The sequence below is a fragment of the Thermobia domestica genome, chromosome 1, assembly GCF_964235325.1.
Source record: "Thermobia domestica chromosome 1, izTheDome1.hap1.1, whole genome shotgun sequence".
Classification (NCBI taxonomy): Eukaryota; Metazoa; Arthropoda; class Insecta; order Zygentoma; family Lepismatidae; genus Thermobia; species Thermobia domestica.
In genome coordinates this window covers 1,324,515-1,343,668 of record NC_137454.1, presented here as the reverse complement: position 1 = coordinate 1,343,668, position 19,154 = coordinate 1,324,515, and the positions used below count along the sequence as shown (strand labels likewise).

The 19,154-nt window shown below is 37.0% G+C and overlaps 1 protein-coding gene and 1 non-coding gene across 4 annotated transcripts in view; one reads left to right on the top strand and one right to left on the bottom strand.

The window, feature by feature from the left end:
* The window catches only part of gudu (Armadillo repeat-containing protein gudu), a 71,677-nt gene that overhangs the window by 13,281 nt on the left and 39,242 nt on the right, over positions 1-19,154 (bottom strand). For 2 of the 3 annotated variants that reach the window (XM_081754375.1, XM_081754373.1), the window contains exons 8-9: positions 15,898-16,194; positions 12,165-12,353 (exon numbers count right to left, since the gene is read on the bottom strand). In XM_081754375.1, the coding sequence (XP_081610501.1) occupies positions 12,165-12,353; positions 15,898-16,194 (486 nt within the window). Of the gene's footprint in view, positions 1-2,869; positions 2,960-12,164; positions 12,354-15,897; positions 16,195-19,154 lie in introns of all 3 variants that reach the window. The other variant, XM_081754372.1, reaches the window with a different exon arrangement.
* TRNAT-AGU (transfer RNA threonine (anticodon AGU)) lies at positions 10,029-10,101 on the top strand. Its single transcript has one exon. It is a non-coding gene; the product is annotated as a tRNA-Thr (tRNA).

Below are 19,154 nucleotides of genomic sequence, written 5' to 3'. Positions count from 1 at the left end.
CTCCTGACTGTCTGAGTACCTCAGTCTGTTTGCTGGATGTGTGTAGACTGTTATGATGTTAAACGCGCAACCTTAGTTTGATAGTAAGACTATTTATGGCTTTGGATTAATTGTTTTAACAAAAGAGACACTGACCAAAGCTTAAAACTTTACTTTATTTTAAATTATAATTTGTAACTGTTTCGTGTCTGAAGAAGGATATGCTAGATATCCGAAACAGTTACAAATTATAATTTAAAATAAAGTAAAGTTTTAAGCTTTGGTCAGTGTCTCTTTTGTTAAAACCTTAGTTCATTCCTGTGTTGTATTGGTGAGGTGTGTTTTCCACCAGACGTCAAAGCTGAACACTTCATTCGCACCCACCTAATATAAAAATCAATAATACAGAAATGCGTCAGTGGAGAAGGCACAGGTTCATAACAATTCTCAGAAAGATGTCAGAATTTCTCTGAAACATTTCACATTTCAATTGAGTTGTAATGAATAATTTAAGTGTCGTGCCAGTGCCTTTGTTTTTGAAACTTTCAATTGGAAAGCGGCATCACCAACCTCGAGAATCAATACTACGGCTGTCTACAGTTTTAATTCTTTATTTTTATGACAATTATTTTCTTTTAAACTTCTCAGTTTTTACTTCAAAACTTAATACAGAAGATACTTAGGTGAAACAAAGTTGGCATTAATCTTTAAAAGCAAAATAGAAAAGAAAAAAAAAAAATGAAAACTTCTTAAAGTAGCTGAGTATAGGAACAAACCATCTGGGGTGTTTAAAAACCGTACAAAATTTGTTACTTTAATTGACATATGTTTCAGCCAAGAATACAGATGATAAGAAATCAGAATCCATTATATATTAAATGTTGAGAGTCAATCAAATTACAATAAACTATGAGTACCTTAAAGTATTTTCTTCTACTTACTTCGAATAACTATTAGTTCTTATACACTCAAATATTTTCGCTAACAAACTAGGAAAGACAAGGAATGATGTTACTAATGCATGATTAAAAAGAGAGTAAATAAATAAATAAAATACAGATCTAATTGTAAAAACAATATTTTGATCGCTCCATATATTTTGAAATTGTTATTTTTATGAAACGGTTTGCTACTTGTTTTGATATACTATTTTATTCTTACACTTCTCTTCATTTGATTTTTGAATCAAAAGATCCAATATATTTCAACAAAAATTTTCTTGTAGGCCTTATATCTGGAGAACTACATATAATGTAGCCAAACCCAAACTATCACTTAATTCGGTATAATGTGCTTATTCCGTAGAAAATAAGAAAACTCGATTTAGGGACCGGTCAAAAATTTTGTGGTCCCTTATCCAAAAACTAACTATTGGCCAAGATCGCAATCTTTTGATCATTTCTAAAATTCTTTATTCTAAATCAGAGTTAAGATCGTCATTTTATGTAATTAGCAACAATAGAATGCATCTATATAGAGATTTTCAAATAAGTATAATTGAAAGGGATTTGCTGCTGACAGTAGCCAATCAGAAGAAAGATATCTTAGCTGTTGTATGTATATACGATTGTACAGTATCCTGTATCACATAGTGTCTGATGAAGCCAAAGAGTTAGTTGGTGAAACTGTAAAATGTGTTGAATTTTAATGAAAATATATAGTTTTGCTCAGCAGTAGTATTTAACTAAAATTCTTGTTTATTGTTTATTTTGGTGTCCATTTTTTTTTTAAATCTAAAGTTCCAATATCTGTATCTAACGTACCATCTGTACTGGTAGTACTTGTTTTATTACGGAGAAGGCTGACAGATTGGTTAGGGAAATCATTTAAAGAATTATGACACTTTTCGACTTAGTAAGAGAATGACTTAAGGAACGTATAGTTTATTGTAAGAAATATGAATTTCATGGAGTCATTTATTACAATGTACTCACTACCAAGGGAGTGGACTTACGACGGTCGGAGCAAATACAGAGTCCGCCAGAAAAATGTATTCAGTCTTTGTCATCCTGTATCAGGATACTGACACTGACAGTTCTGAAATTTAAATATGTTGTAGTATGGTTTTTCACCCAACAGATGTCGGCATTGTCAATTGTTTTCAGTTAAAATTATGTTGTAGTACGGTTTTTCGCTCAACAGATGTCGGTACTGTCTGCACGGTTAGTGAGATAAGAAAATGGCAGGAGCACACACGACGTTTGAACAGCGTAAGTACGTTTTGAAGTGTTTTATTACGTTTGGGAATATCATGGAAGTGCAGTCCCAGTGGAGAGGTGAGTTGTACTGAACCATCAACCCGCCTAACAATAAAACGCATTGTTGACAAGTTTGAGGCGCATGGAACGACGAGCGGTCGTTGCAGCTACAGTGATCAATGTATTAATGGAGACCGATGCACATGTCTCTTGATCTTCTGGCGAATGTTCTCCAGCCTCCCAAGTAATGGCCATTTAACTGAAAACAATGCCGACATCTGTTGGGTAAAAAATCATACTACAACATACTTAAATTTCAGAACAGGATGACAAAGAGTGTATACATTTTTCTGGCGGACTCTGTAGAACAGATTTGGAAGAAAGAAAAAAAAGTGCTATACAATAATGCACAATACGTTAGGTAGAACGAAATATATACTTTTTTTTTTTTTTTTTAACCGACAAATTTGGTATAACATAACTTTTGCACGGCTTTTATACACTCCAAATGTTTGTTATCCTGTTGCCTGTTTTGTTAAAGTAATCTAAAATTGTATTTAATTGAATATTTTGTATGAAAAGCTTTTTAGGCATGCAAATGATGTAAAGTTATATGTAAGGAGACGTAGTAAAAGTGAGTGCTCGTAGTAGATGCAAGAGGAACAAATAAAGAAGGGATAAAGTTGTCCAACCTCGTTGCTCCCTTGCTCAAGTGGTTCTGATGAAAGGCTCTGATTGTCCAAGTTCTTTCTCTTTCTCCATCTGCCTTCCTTAACCTCTACCTAACATTTAACACTCATTAACAATATTTTCATATACAATCAGTGGCGGAACCATTATGCAATTCTTTTATTCGCTTTGATCATGTATGTGTGTAAATTTAACTCGTGTCAGATGAACTATTAATAAATATGTATGGCCTACACAAATGTTGATATTAACGAAATACACACCTAGACAAAAGTTTAAAACTTATATTGATATATAGAAAAAATAACAAATTACGAGGGAGTATCCAAGTTTTAATTATCATAAAAAAGTTATACAAATATTTACATCGAACTTTTTTTTGCATAATCAGTGTCATTTCTATGCATACTTGTGCAAATATCAAATATGTGTCTAAAGTATTTTTCTTTCCACAGCTTGTAAAAGACATCAACCTGCATGACGAACAAAATTGAAGCCCGCAGTGTCATAAACTTACTCCATTTGATATTTGCACAAGTATGCATTTGAAGGGCAACAACGCACGCCAAATCCACGACGAAATGAAAGCTGTCTATGGGGATGAAATCCCATCACATGACATGGTTGTGAGGCGGAAGCAGAACTTTCGAAGTGGTCACATGTCTCTCACAGACGAGCCAAAAGCGGGGAGACCCTCAATCAAGGATGATCTTGCCATGATGAAGAAAGTGGAGTCTTTAATCCTCGAAGACAGATGTGTAACCATCCAATAAGACGGATCTCAGTTATGATAGTGCGTGGAAAATTATCCATGACGAACATCACATGTCTAAGGTATCTGTGCACTGGGTTCCTCGTTTGCTGACACCTTTTCAGAAGCACAAGTTGCTGTCAAGAAAGCAAGAGCATGTGGCTTTCAGGTATTGAAGAATCCACCTTATTGCCCCGCATTCGCACCCAGTGACTTTGCCTTGTTTCCCCAAATGAAGAATCCGTTGCGTGGTCGCCATTTTGACAACACAGATGACTTCATTCATGAGGTGGAAGAGTTTTTAAAAACACAATGTGCAAACTTCTACAATGACGGTATACGTAAACTGAAGCAACGCTGGGAGAAATGTGTAAATCTGGGTGGTGATTACATAGAGAGGGGTTAACGACTTCAAATCACAACAATCCCTGTATTCTGATTTTTTTTACTACGATAATTAAAACTTTTGGATACCCCCTCGTATGTTTCATAACAAATAAAAAAAAAATATTTCTCATCGTACATGAGAACAACATACACCGCCAACAGCAGCAATTGTCCAAATTTCTCATAAGGTAATTACAATCCTTCAGTGTGTGCACCCAGGGCCAAACGATACATATCCACACAATGAGCAAATTCATCCCAAACTCGGCGTTGTATAGTGTCCGTTGTAATGTCATGCGTTATTCGATCATGAAGTCTCTGCACGGACGACGCTACCTTTAACGAGTCCCCACAGAAACAAGTGACGAACGGATTGGCTAAGGAGAAAACTGTTATCTCCTCTGCTTCCAAGGCAATGGAAGAACAAGAATGAGTGGCGCTTGTGTCTTCTTGTGCCAATCGGGGTAACTCCGTTCAGTTCTAGGATGCAATTATCATAATTGGTATTCAGTTGGGGTAAGAACCAGATTTCCTATTCCAAAAACCAGTCGCCAGTTACATTTATTTTAGTGAAAATAATGGAGCGTGCAGTTTCTGCTGGAACACCGCTCACAAAAGTGACTTCCGGGAAACTCGCTGGTGCTCACTCTGTGCATATGGGATTAGGATTAGGAATAAGATTTCTGAGCTTTCGGCATCTATGGCCATGTTAGCCCGTCGCGTATGAGGGATGACGTCCCTCGGCAATCACACTATCCGGGGAAAGGGGATGAAGGTACGTTCCTATATGTTATTTACGATCCCAGCAATTGCCTAGTCTGAATGAGGAAAACCCAAAAAAACCTCATTCAGGATGGCTGGTCTGAAAAAGCTTTTACACTTTTGTCCCCACCGGGAATCGAACCCGGGACCGCTTGCACCAAAGACGTGTTAGCGACTACGCTACGCGGCGCCACATCTGTGCATATGAATGCTCGGTTCCTTATATACGGACATTGTATCTGTTCATCTTGCTACTTATGTGGAATGTAGCTTCATCGCAGAAGATATTCTTCTACGAAACAGTTTTCCTCCATTTTTAATTGTATCTCCTCGCAAAAGTTATACCTTTTCATTCTGTCTGGTGGTGCAAAGGCATGCAGCAATTTAAAATACCGACCTGTTTTTGCATGTTCCTTTCCTACTTTCTCCAGCCACTGAGTTGCAAGAATTTCACGGCGTCCTTCAATGTTGTCATGAAATACACGAGGTCTTTATACAAAGAATCCAGTCTTCAGAAACTTTTGTTAGCAGCTGCATATATTATGTTTGTGTAGTGTGTGTTTTTAAACTGCCACAAAACTCACGATGGACTGTGATAACAGATCTGGACACCTCATAACTGAGTACGCAAGTCTTCTCGAAGTGTGACGACATCTTCGAAACTGGATCCGTAGTAAGCACGAGAAACCTGGATAGCTATCACTTTTAACGGTGTGCATTGTTCACATGTAAGGTCAGAAATAAATCAACTCTTTATAAACCGCACTATGCTCTTTTATATGCCCTGTATATATGTAAATAAATTAATAAATAGTAGAATGTTACATATTGCTCACAGCTACTCTGGAGTTTAAATTAGCATTTTTTTTTCTTTAAATCATATTATGCCTCTTATCTTATTCTCTTTGATCTATTGAGTCTGTCTTTGGGTTCATGTGGTATTATCTTATTGTTAAATTTACACACATACGTCAGTATTTCACATTTTTCCTATCATCTCATGTCCTCCCTGAAACGTCATATATCATTGAGAAATAATGTTCACAAATCATGTAACACCATTTGTACAACCTTCAATACCATCTAACTAATTAATTAGCCTTCACAAACATTAAATGTATATTGTATTTGTATCGTTAATTATAAAACAGAATCAATTGATCAACCAAGTCAAATCCTATATTCTTAAAATCACTAGTTCAAAATATTGTAGGGGCCGCGGTGGGTCAGTGGTAGAGCGTTCACCTCTGGTGCATGAGTCCTTGGTTCGATCCCAGCTCGCGCCAAGTGAACTTTGTGGTAGACAAACACTATGTGCGTGGGTTTTCTCTGGGTATTCCCGTTTCCTCTCACTTTCTTCATTCCACAATTTCGTTCATTTCTCATCATCACCGTCTCCTTTGGCGTAGCCACGGTCTGGTCTACGATGTCTCCATATTTAAATATAACTAAAAATCTGTATGTCTAGTTGGTGCAGCGGGTGAAATGCAGAAATACGCCTCCGTATTTTGTAGGAACTACGGTGTCTATTGATAAGTAAATGCTCCCCTATCAGCAACATCTTGTGATTGATAAGTGAATGGTCTCCTATCAGCAACATCTTGTGGAGTCACTATCACAGAAAATTCACACCGTGTTAACCGGTACTAAAAATATTACGAATGGGGTGACTAATTTATTGTCCAGTGTCCTTACAATAATTTCTAACTTACAATTTCTAACTTAAAATTTTGCAATACTTACAATTTGAAAGCTCTACAGATATAACCTCCATTACCTTTACAAAATTTATTCGTTTCTCAACAACTTATAAGCTTTTGGCTTACTGGTACTTATTTTGCACCTAAAGTTTTTTTTCTTTGTTTTTTAATAACCGTTCGGTTGTCTTAGTTCCAGATGGATTTTTGAAGCTTTCGAAGAGTCAGTGTGTATGGTACGGGTTTTAGACTACTGGTGTCGAGTGAAATTCTACAATTGAATTCTCTACTTAAATGACTTTGGATAAAATAATCTTGTTAAAAATACATAGTTCCGCCACTGAGCAAATAACACGGAAAGGTACAAAATTTTTATACAAGTAATATATTACATATCGTAAAACTAAACATACCTGCTACACACAGTAAGTTCAGGGATGTGCTGTAGAATATAATGAGAAAAATTTTTATCCTTCTCTGAAGATATTTTAATTTTCAGCTATAATATTGTCCATTATAACTAAAAGCAACTCATACGTTGTGCACATTTCGTTCACCACTTAGTTCTTACATGATTATCCAATATATAATACATTTATGGGACTTCTCTTTTAGATCATGAAAGATAAATTTTTAACCCCCTTTCCAAGCTTACGATGCTTATTTTAATCAAAATGAAATATAGAAAACTCAGCTCTACCCAAGTGCTATGTACACTCATGTCCAAAATTATTGTCGCATGTCTATAAATATGTTGTTGTAGGAATATAATTTGATAATGTGTTCGCCCGGTATTTCTTATAATGTTAATATATGTATAATCGGCAAAGACATGTATGTGACAAATTTCATCTCAAAAGAGCAGTAAATAAGAACAATAAAACGAAAATAAAACTTTCTTGTCCATTTAGTAACATTTTATTTTACTCATTCTAATTTTCGTATTTATAATTCTTCGCCTATTCAACTTACCACAAATATACATTTCCCGATTATACACATAGTATCAGTATTAAAAGTACCCTGAAAAATCATTATCAAATTATATTCTTACAAGAAGACAGTTATAGATATGCGACAATCATTTTGGACATGAGTGTACATATGTTCAAAAATGCATTTCAGATGATGCATCCATTATTCTTTGCCAAACATTTAAACTACTTTCCTCCATCCCAGTCTCCTCGGAAACTCACTTTAATCAAAACTGGAATGATACAAATCTCAGAACGACTTAAGTACTACGTTTAAAAATTCACTTTAAACGATTCAAACGCTTCCTCACTTTTCCCATTTTATAAATATCAAATGTGAAATTATATATATATATATATATATATATATATATATATATATATATATATATATATTAGGTGTTCTAAAAATGGCGCCCACAGACAACAGAGCGCAAATCTTCAGGTCATAATAAAGCGAAAATGCTATATAATGATATACTCTCCGGAGCCTCCTTTAGCCGCGATGGTGAATCAAAAGTTTTACTATGTGGCAACATCGCAGATTAACTTGTAACCATTGGCAATGCTCTATGACTCCATCAAGCAATTCCACTGATTGTTAAGCTAATACCTTTTGCTAGTGTCAACGTCTATTGATTTTATCTGTCATTTGGGAAGAAAAAATGAAATGAAATAAAATCTAAAGGTTTTACGTCTCACGTTTATGCCAGTTAGGCTGAAGGAGACGGTGGTGATACGGAAAGAATGAAATGGTGGAATGAAGAAAGTGAGAAGAAACGGGAGAACCCCGAGGAAACCAATGCACACGGTGTTTGTTCACCACAAAGCTCACTTGGCGCGAGATGAAATCGATATAACTATTATATTTGATAGACTGATAATTCTAACCTATAGTTCTTTATTTGCGATGTTGCCACATAATGCAATCCGCGTCTCCAGACAAGGACCCGAAAGGTATACAATTATATAATTTTTGCTTTATTTTGGTTGGTAGAATCAAGGATCTTATAAAATAGAGGATCTGCTCTTACAACAAAATCTTGAAGCCATACGTCACAGTTTCGCCATCCCTACTCTGCCCACTCCGTCCAATAGGATTGCAATGTTTTGAACCAACAATCATGGCGGAAACGAAAGTAGCCAATCAGACGATGGTGGAAACGAGAGTAGCCAATCAGACGTGCCGATGCTCGGTTGTTTTTTGGCTTCATCGATTTAATAGGATGACGATACATATGGGCAGATCCTCTATTTATAACATCCTTAGGTAGAATGGTGTCCTGCACTTCGTGGGCGCCATTTTTTAGAACACCCGATTGTTCTAAAAATGGCGCCCACCGACTACAGAGCTCTATTTTACAGGTCAAAATAAAGGGAAAATGTTATATGATAGTTTACCCTCTGGGGCCACCTTTAGCCGCTACGGGGATTCAAAATCTCACAATGTGGCAACGTCGCAGATTAACTTGGGGCCATTGGCATCACTCTACAATTATATCAAGCAGTTAAATCGATTGCTACACTAATAGCTGATGCTAGTATCAATCTATATCGACTTAAGCTGCGATCTGGAAAGAATCGATGCAACTATTTGATAAATTAGTAGATTTACTCTGTTTTTTTATTTGCGACGTTGCCACATAGTGCAATTCGCATCTCCAGGCAAGGATCAGAAAGTTATAAAATTATATATACTTTTTGCTTTATTATGACTTGTAGAATAGTGTGCTCTGTGGTCCGTGGGCGCCATTTTTAGAACACCCGATATATATTTTTATCTTTATTTTTATTCTGTTTCTATATCGAAATTCATCTCTTAAACATGAGAAGGTCGTCACATACTCTATTTCGGGCACAGACTGTAATCCCCCCCCCCCCCTCTTCGGATATGCATTTTAATGAAAGTGACATGATAAAATCCTGGCTCGAAGACATTGCTAATTATTTTCAAAAAAATCATTTCAAATGTTTCAGCGATTTCCCCGTCAACGTTGATTTGAAAATGGAGAAACAAATTAAAGAAATTGACCTTGGAATTTTACCCTATCGATTTCGTGTTTACCTCGAAAAGAATTCTAGGAAGAAACTGATGATAACTTCGTTATTTTTTATTTTTTTACTTAATTCTAACTTTTACATTTATTTTTGTCTGTAAGATATATTTTAAACTTAGATAATGTTTTCTTAAACAGTAGTTAGAAAAGTTCGAACCGGTCTGAGGTTATCAAACATGTTCTTTAACTATAACTTACAGAGGGTAAAAAAGTGACTGACTGGACGGGAACTCGAACCCGGTACCTTCAGCATAACGTGCCGATGCTGACGTGATGTTAACCATTACGCCCAACACTCCGCTTCCGCTTTGTAAATGGGAATGCACATGCACAAAGGACCTGGTGTGTGTTAAAAACGGCTTGTTTCCTCTTTCATGGATATATATATATATATATATATATATGTATATATATGAAATGACAACCTTCATAGGTGCTCAGTATATAGACACAAAGCTTGTTTAAGCATAGCAGTGGTCTGTGGTACAAGCCACGTGATCCGAGTGGAGAGTGAGTGGCTGTTCTGGGGAGCGGACTGGGTGGCGTAGTGGTTAACGCATCGGCATAGTATGCCGGAGATCCCGGGTTCGAGTCACGGTCCAGTTAGTCACTTTTTCACTCAGAATTTACATCTACAGAGGACCTGGTGTGTGTTAAAAATCGGTTGTTTCCTCTTTCATCGATATATAGGGTGCGGCAGAAATAGTTAGACGATGTTTTATTGCAAATTAAATACTTAAATGACCTTTTATGAACAAAAGTTTTACATGTCCAGAATGTACATACAAAAGCATTACATATGGTAACTATATCTTGAAAATTATGTCGGTGAGGTGTGCACCATTGTTATTCAAACAGATCTCTGCACGTCGCCTCACAGCACTCACAGCTCGTTGAACCATGTCCAGCGGGGTTTGGTGGATTGCATTTTGAATGGATTCACGCAAATTCTGTAATGTTGCAGGTTTTGTTGTGTACACTTGTTGCTTCAAGTAACCCCATAGGAAGAAGCCACATGTCGATAGGTCGGGCGAGCGTGCAGGCCAAGGAACATTGCCGCGACGAGAGATAACCCGTCCTGGAAACGTCATCCCAAGAATGTTGATCGATGGAATTGATGTGTGTGACGTGGCAGCGTCTTGTTGGAATCACATCTGTCTAAGGCGACGCCGTCGCAGTTCTGGGAGTAAAAAGTTTTCGAGTATGTCCACATATCGAGCACACGTGACAGTTATAGTGTTACCATCCTCGTCGTTGAAAATGTATGGTCCAATAATCCCATCAAAATAAACACCACACCATACTATTACTTTAGGGCTATGAAGGAGCACTTTATGCAACAACCATGGATATCTGGATGCCCAGTAACGGAAATTCTGCTTCTTTACACACCCATCAATGTGAAAATGAGCCTCGTCGGACATAATTAATCTCTGTAGAAAGTTTGGGTTCTCATTAATCATTTGCAACAGCGTATTGCAGAATTGTACGCAATCATTAAAAACCTCAGGGAGAAACTTGTAAATCATCTGAATTTTGAATGGGTGGAAGTGTAGGTCCTGATGTAATATTCGCCACACACTTTAGCTGACATGCGAAGTGACACAGCATGCCGACGAGCTGAACCCTTGGACTTCTAATTAATGCTTCTCGAACCCTCTCTATGTTGCCTGGTGTTCTTACTGAACGTTGACGACCTGGGGATTTCTTTGATCTTGCAGAAGACGAAGTTCGAAACTTTTTCACCCAATTAAGCATAGTTTGTCGTGTCGGTACTTGTCCATTTCTGCCAATGTTAAAATGACTCCGAAACTTACGATGCGTAATTGCTGCAAAGTCTTTGTTCTTGAAGAAACACTCCACTGCGAAAGCGCGATGTTTGTCCGACCAACGCTCCATGGCTACTGACGGAAGACTTACGTAATTCTTCCAATACTGCGCACGCGCACCGAACAGTCGAACAAACCTACATGCATACACAATGCTTTGAATCACTTTACAAAACATAACAACAATGAGCACGTTATCTATCGGGTTACGTTTTCTATGTTCATTTTACATCGTCTTAACTATTTCTGCCGCACCCTTTATATACACCAATCTACTTCACTATAGCTAATCCTCTCTTCATTTCGTTTTGAAATGATATTTTGGTTCATTGTACAGTTTTTTTTTTTTTTCCTGTAAATTCCTTGACCCATTTTCCTTTACTACCTTAATGATATACCTAATTTATCTGCTGAGACTTTATTTCGACGATGTTATTTCCACACCATGCTGAAGAAATTTCACACAGATGTTAGATTTTACTAGATTAAAATGTGTTGATCATTTGTGAATGTACAATAAACTTGGTAAACTTTTACGGAAAACTTTAGTTACAAATTAATTCATTTTTGTAACGATAGCTGAATCAAAAAGTCCTAGAGCGGTGTTTTCTTTCTGAGTGGTACCTATTATTCGATGGTCAACGTTATTAAATTTGCCCATCAATATCTAACTGTTTGCTCTCGCTTTCCTGAATGCTTATGCCTTATCTCTTACATACACTTACAAATATAGTAGTTTTCAATAATTTTTATTCCCTTAACTCATTTTAATTTCCTAACTTTTTCTTAAATTTACAAATATCTTACAAATTAGGTAAAAATAACTATACTAGTACTCACCGTGTATATGAGATTGGACAACGTGGTTACTACGTCATGATCCGTGAGAACGGCTAGGTTTTCTATATCCAAAGCTATTTTGGAGACGGCTGCACACACACAGGCTAGAACGTGAGAATCCTGAGATTGCAGTAACGTCACAATTAACTCCAGGCCACCGACAAAGCTTCGGATCAGCTCACCAGAATCCTGAGAAATATTAACAAAGAAAGTCTCAATGCTGTAGTTATGAACATTAATTAAAGAATTTCTGTATAAGCATAACAGAGTGGAGAAAGTTAAACACCGTAAAAATCCACAATATGTCTCGTCTCCAAATATCATGCATACAATGAAGATAAGACGTCTGAGATGCAGTATAGAAATACAATGTTTGTTGGATATCCTCTAGCCGAGAAGATGGGAGGATAGTTGAAGGAGGCAGGTAACAACAATCGTGACGAAGGATATGGTCCATTTGCGGGCTTTCTTTTTCTGCATCGATGATCCTTCGGGTATCTTAAACCATACACTAAGTCGCAGCGCTCGCACAGAAGTCTTATACTAATATCTAGTTTTGTTTGTAATGTAAATCCAAAAATGAAATGAAATTTTTGAGTTTTACGTCCCACGGTTATGCCGGTTAGGCTAAAGGAGACGGTGATGATGAGAGATAAATGAAATGGTGGAATGAAGAAAGTGGGAGAAAACGGGAGAACCCCGAGAAAACCCACGCACACGGTGTTTGTCCAACACAAAGTTCACTTGGCGGGAGCAGGGTTTGAACCCGAGACCCCAAGCACCAGAGGGGAACGCTCTACCGATGAGCCACCGCGGCCCGAAATCCAAAAATCGTTCCCAGATATAAACAAATGGACACAGTGCAATAGGAGCATACGAGTGCTGAATTTTTTAACAGAAAAAAGTACTTTTATTTACAACTGATAGAAAGGCGTCTCTCCTTCGATGTACATACAACCCATAGCCAGCGATATGGAAGTTAAAAGCGCTTGTCTGTTGATGGTTTGAACAAAGGAGAAAATTGCTTGAAGAATCTTTGGTACATTTAGGAAAAGAATCTCACGAAATGATTCCTTCGTCTTAGGAATCAAAGTTCAGGGAGCAAATTAATCAGCTACAGGCTGCATTACATGCACCAGAGCCATGTCCTACAAACTGACGAAAGTCCGCATTAGAAGAATGAAGCCAAAGATGGAACTTATTTTTAAGGTACTAGCTCTATATTCCAAAACCATTTCGTTCAATCTACTACGTTTCTGTACTATTGTAACCAGTGATGAAACCGGAAATTATAGATTGCCACCATTTCCGATTGACGTACAGGAATAAGGGCTTACATAAGTTTTACTTGGCACGGTAGGCTGAATTGCTTCCAAAGATAAGTTTCTGCTACTTAGTCTGCCTTAGTAGTGAAATACAGGAGAATATGGAATCTTTTCTTAATACGCTGAATCAATTGCAAAAAAGCATTCTCGTATTTATTGCCGTTTTTATTCTATGACATTAATAAGAGTTGAAACCAGATATGGTTTATTTCTACCACTTCTGGTTTGCATGGAGGGTTAAAGGAGCAGATTGAAGCTATTTTTTAGACGCTAAATCTACTGCGAAAAATCGCTTCTTTTTATCTATTAAAGTTGGGTTAACGAGCCTACAAGAAGAACGTCCCAGAAACAAGTCCGACATTGCATCTTATTTTCTGCCAACTCAACCTAATCAGGATTATTAGCCACCTCCCTCAGATCTATCCTTCTTTATCCCCTCATCTTCTTCCTCTTGGGTTTTCTTCCTTCTCAAACGAACGTTATACTGAAAACAAGCCGACCAAAAGATCTTTCCCCATAGTTTCCCCATACCAACATTCTATGAATCCCACGTTCTCCCGAAATTCATGTATAATGCTCATCTTAGATGTCTTGACTTAATTACTCGCTAGGGGGCCGCGGTGGCTCAGTGGTAGAGCGTTCACCTCTGGTGCTTGGGATCCCGGGTTCGATCCCAGCCCCCGCCAAGTGAACTTTATGCTGGACAAATACCGTGTGCTTGGGTTTCCTCGGGGTTCTCCCGTTTCCTCCTACTTTCTTTATTCCACCATTTCATTCACTACTCATCATCACCGTCTCCTTTACCCTAACCGGCATAAGCGTGGGACGTAAAACTCAAAGATTTCATTTCATTTCATTTTCATTTTTAATTACTCGCTATATATTTTGGAGTTGTATGTTGTGCATTCGATTTATTCGCCTCTCTCTCTGCGCTATAAATATGTTCCACATCAGTCTGCTTACAACACTCTCAGCGTCTGCTCGTCTCCGAAGAGCACGCTGGTTCACTGGTAGAGTCCTCACCTCTGGAACGTGGGTTCCTATTTCAATCCAGGCTATGAGACCGTGCACAACATCTAGTCTATCGGTTTGCTATGGATTCCCTGATTCAATCTCTATTTTAATTCCATCAAGTTTTTTATTGTCATTTACTTTCACTAATCATTCGTCTGGCATGAAATTACAAGCTTCATTTTCTTTCTCAATTGCGAGAATTGGCGCACGTTTCGCATTCATACAACAACAAGTAGATTTTTGTGTGTGTGTGTGTTTGTTTCTTAATAGATTTTCAGAGAGGAGTCACAACAGCGCTTGCGTACAGAACAGCACAAACTTCTTGCCAAGGTTACATTTAAGTTTATAAATATATTTACTTCCTCAACACTATTATTATTAACTAAATACTTCGTTTTAATATAGTATATAATGTCGGTTTGTCGGTATATATTTTATATATTTTTTTCTATTTAGCAAAATAAGAAGATATGTACACACGGTAATTACGAAGGTGGACTGAAAAGTTCGTGGACTGACCTACGAAATCAGAAATTGTTTGGATAAGTTATGTTTTACTTTTCCACGTTATCCCCCTTGACCGAGACACATATACGCCACCTCTCCGGTAATGCGTCTATACCACTTTTAAAAATCATTCCTCGAGCCCTGCAAAATATCCCAGTATAGCACTTTTCTCCTCTGCATCCGAAGAAAATCGCTGACCCACCAAATAAAAACCTTTTCAGGTTTCTAAACAAGTGAAAGTCTGAAGGGGCCAAATCAGGTGAACAGGGAGGGTGCGGCAACAGTTCGAACCCATAGGAATGAATTTCTGTCATGGATGTAAGGGACGTGAGAACGTGAGCATTGTCATTCTCGATTTTCTCCATGTCACAAATTTCCGTCACTTCAACCGACTTCGCGTCTTATAAACTCCTCACCTGAAAAAATTGAGAAATGAAATTTTACACAGTGACTACTACCGGAAATAGCCATGCAGCTGATGTATACAAACATAAAATAATTGCTTTCTTACTAGTTCGGCCACAAAGTTTCCAATCCACCCTGGTATGTCATTGAATATCCAAAAAGGAACTCATACATTCATGCTGTTTCTTTCGGTCACCATTAGCACATATTTATAAGCAGGTGCAAGGAATATGTGGAGAAATAATCAAAATACTTATTCTCAGTACACACAACATAAACGAGCACGCTTTTCGTGCACATCGTTCATGGTTCGATTTCCAGTTGCAACAATTACCTTAGATACAAAATCTATTTAGTGATTCGATTTCCATCTCATATAGCTTCGATGCTAAAAGGAAATATTAAACTTTAATCCGATACCCACCTAAAAGTTTCCATGCATAATATAAAGATTTGCAGTTTTATAGTTTTTTTACCCTTACCTTGCCATTTTCTATGCAGGGAACCAAAGCCCACGCAGCATTTGCCTGCACTTTTTTGGACGGATTCTTGAGTAACGACCATATGAGACGTACCCCATCGAGATTCTCTATCGCTGGCATGATTTCCTTCTCCCACGCACACTCTCCAAGAACTCTGGGTACATTCTCCAGCAGAGCAGGGTTAGTCTCAGAAAGCAAATTGACCAAAGGCGCAATGGCATCACGAGCACGAATAGCTATGCGATTCTCTGTAACCTTCGCGCATTCTGCAAGCGCTCCCACCACATTTGTTAGTACCTGAAACGCACAAACAGCAATGAACTGGAAAGTACAAGCACAACGAACATTATAACACAACTAGACATATAATGAGAACCTAAACACATTAATTTGAAGTGAAAGTTTAAGTGGCAAAGGGGATACGGGAGTCGCTATATTTTGATATCTTGTAATTATGATAATTTAGCCAAATATGAAATTAAAATAAATGAATTTTTGGAATTCTTGCTTCATACGTATGTTTTAGGATTAACTAATTCATATTGGATTTCCGAAGAGAAACATCAAAGCAATTTAATGACCGTGTCTATAGCGACAACTCTCAGTCACGACCCCTCTTCAGTTTAATTAGAAAGAGGAAAAGAAAGAGTAAGAAAGAAGAGAAGGTAGGAGAAAGGATGAAAAGAGGAAGAGGAAAGGAAGAAGGAACTGGAGATAAAAGATTACTGGATAATTATAAAATTATTGTAAAGAAACCTGAATAGTTAATAAAATGGTGATTCACATTCGAATGTTATTACTTGAGGATCAATTCTGAAGTGATCCCGAAGAGAGACATGTTCCATCATACTATCCCGACCTGGATCCAAGCAATTGCACAAGTGGGAGTTGCCCTAACCCAGCTAAGATGACGAGAAGTTTTAATTTAATCGTTTGCTTGTTATTTCCAAATGTTAAATAGCCAGTATCTGAATATCCATGGTATAGACCAAACACACATTTGAATTAGCCAAGGAAAAGAAAAAAATCAAAGTGGTGTACATATTTTCCACAAATAGAAGTTTTGAGATTCCTGAAAAGACTGTCGTTATTCAGGCTCATCCTGTTATTTTGGCTTTCCTCCCAGAACCGATTTAGACTAATTTAGAATTAGTTATCTTTCATTACCTCCGTCATACACCAATACATATAACATGCTATTACACACTTATTATAAACACTATCGTCATAAATCAATATTAAATGCTACCACTTAAGACTAAATTGTTACTCATTCACGCACACACACATACATACAGGACAATGTATTGTTATAGGTGAATCAGTTTTATAGAAACCATCATCTAACTACAGTTTGTGGACATTTATTACATCTAACGAAAAATTAAACATGAAATGTTATGAACATGCAACTAAGTGTACATATAAATGTATCATTCCACATATTATATTGAAATACAGCAATTTAGATACATATATTCGTTAATAACAGATAGACTAAAGAAAAAATAATTAATATTTAAATGTTGATAAAATAAGAGGTAATTCTTCCTACAATATTAAATAAAAAAACACTCAAAATAGTGGTTAGAATGAGTCTGTATCTCATATAAAAAAACTAATATATATATATATATATATATATCCAACGAGTCCTCGCTCGTACTTTCAGACGATATGTGAAGTCACACGTATTATCAAAGCGCCTTTTTGATGTCATACATTTAACTTCATTTTACTTAAATGTACACACATGAGATCATGTTTATGAATCATAAACGACACATATTCGGTCTGTAGAAGTATTTATCTATACTTTTTTCCCGTTTCCGGGATTAAGAGAACAAAGTTTCGTTACTAATATCACGGTGACTACGTCATTTATCGGGTCATTCCATTTATTATTCCATTCACTGACTATCTTTAAATCACTATCACCTTGTATCACAAGGTGCACACATTTGTCGTTATATTCGCACAATGTATAGAGAAATGAGAATTTCCAGGTCCAAAGAGATTTTTCTTTCGTATCGAAAACACAATTACTGAGGTGAAAACACTGTTCAGGTTTGAGGATTCGTATATAAGGGATGGAATTCAAAACGGGGGGGGGGTTGAAATATAACAAAAATGCTTGAGAAGAGAAAGTAGGAGTTTAGTTAGAGAAGGGAAAACAGCGGCGCACCAAAAGTATAAGCTAGGACACTAAAACTACAAAGATAAATGGTCGAGTTTAGACATATGACCATCCACAGCCAAATATACTTTCATATGTACCGAAATAGGTGGCCTACTAAATGTGTGGTCTAAGATAAATATCTCCAAGCCCATGAGTAGTATGTGTCCTGAGAGAGATTTCCACAAAGACAGTGGCTTTATGGAAATCTCACTTCGCGCCGTGTCCTACCGAGACCTTGGAGACTCCGGCACTTTCGGAATGATGGTGTGGTCTCTTAATTTAGAATTTCTAAATAAAAATTATCCGATCCCTCAGAAACTGAGAAGAGTTACGAGTAAAGTATGGAAAACTAGAATAAAATCAATAAAATAGAGGAAATTCTAACAGGGATTTGCCAAATTTATAAAAAAAATTAAATAAATTTTGCACTAGTAAATTGTCTGCCAAATCCTTACTAGTCACTCCCAGTCCGCAAGATTCGCTATATCTTGAGGCGTCAACTAATTTCGAAACACTATATCTTCTAGAAGTAGAAGAAATGAAGATTCATGGACATTGGGGTTTTTAGACGCCCTGGTACTGTATAAAAATATGCTACTGTAATAAGTTTTCTATATTATTCGATCCTATCCAATTCGTTACCTCTGCGAACAATAGTGAACTTGGCTTAATCAGGTGACGTGGAAAAAAAAATTCAAAGTTGCAGAGTAGTATCGCAAATGTAAGCTGAGCGGATATATTTAAACTGTACCAATTCTGGAAATAGCTAGTATGTTTTGTGAATAATTGGAAACTATCCGGAATCATTTGCTTCATGACCACTATCCGCATCGTCATGTTGGATGAGCACTCAGAATGTACGTTTACTATTAAATGTCAAGCCACAAAGTGAAAATACAATCCATCATTTTTACACGCCACACTATCCTCACACAAAATTCTAAAGTAATGGTTAGTGTACTAAATAAAGAAAATCAAAGATAGCAACCAGGGCCTAGAGTTGAACGGTATTCACCAGGTTATGGCATATGCTCATGATGTAAATTTAATAGGGGATGATAGGAGAACAAGAGAAAGA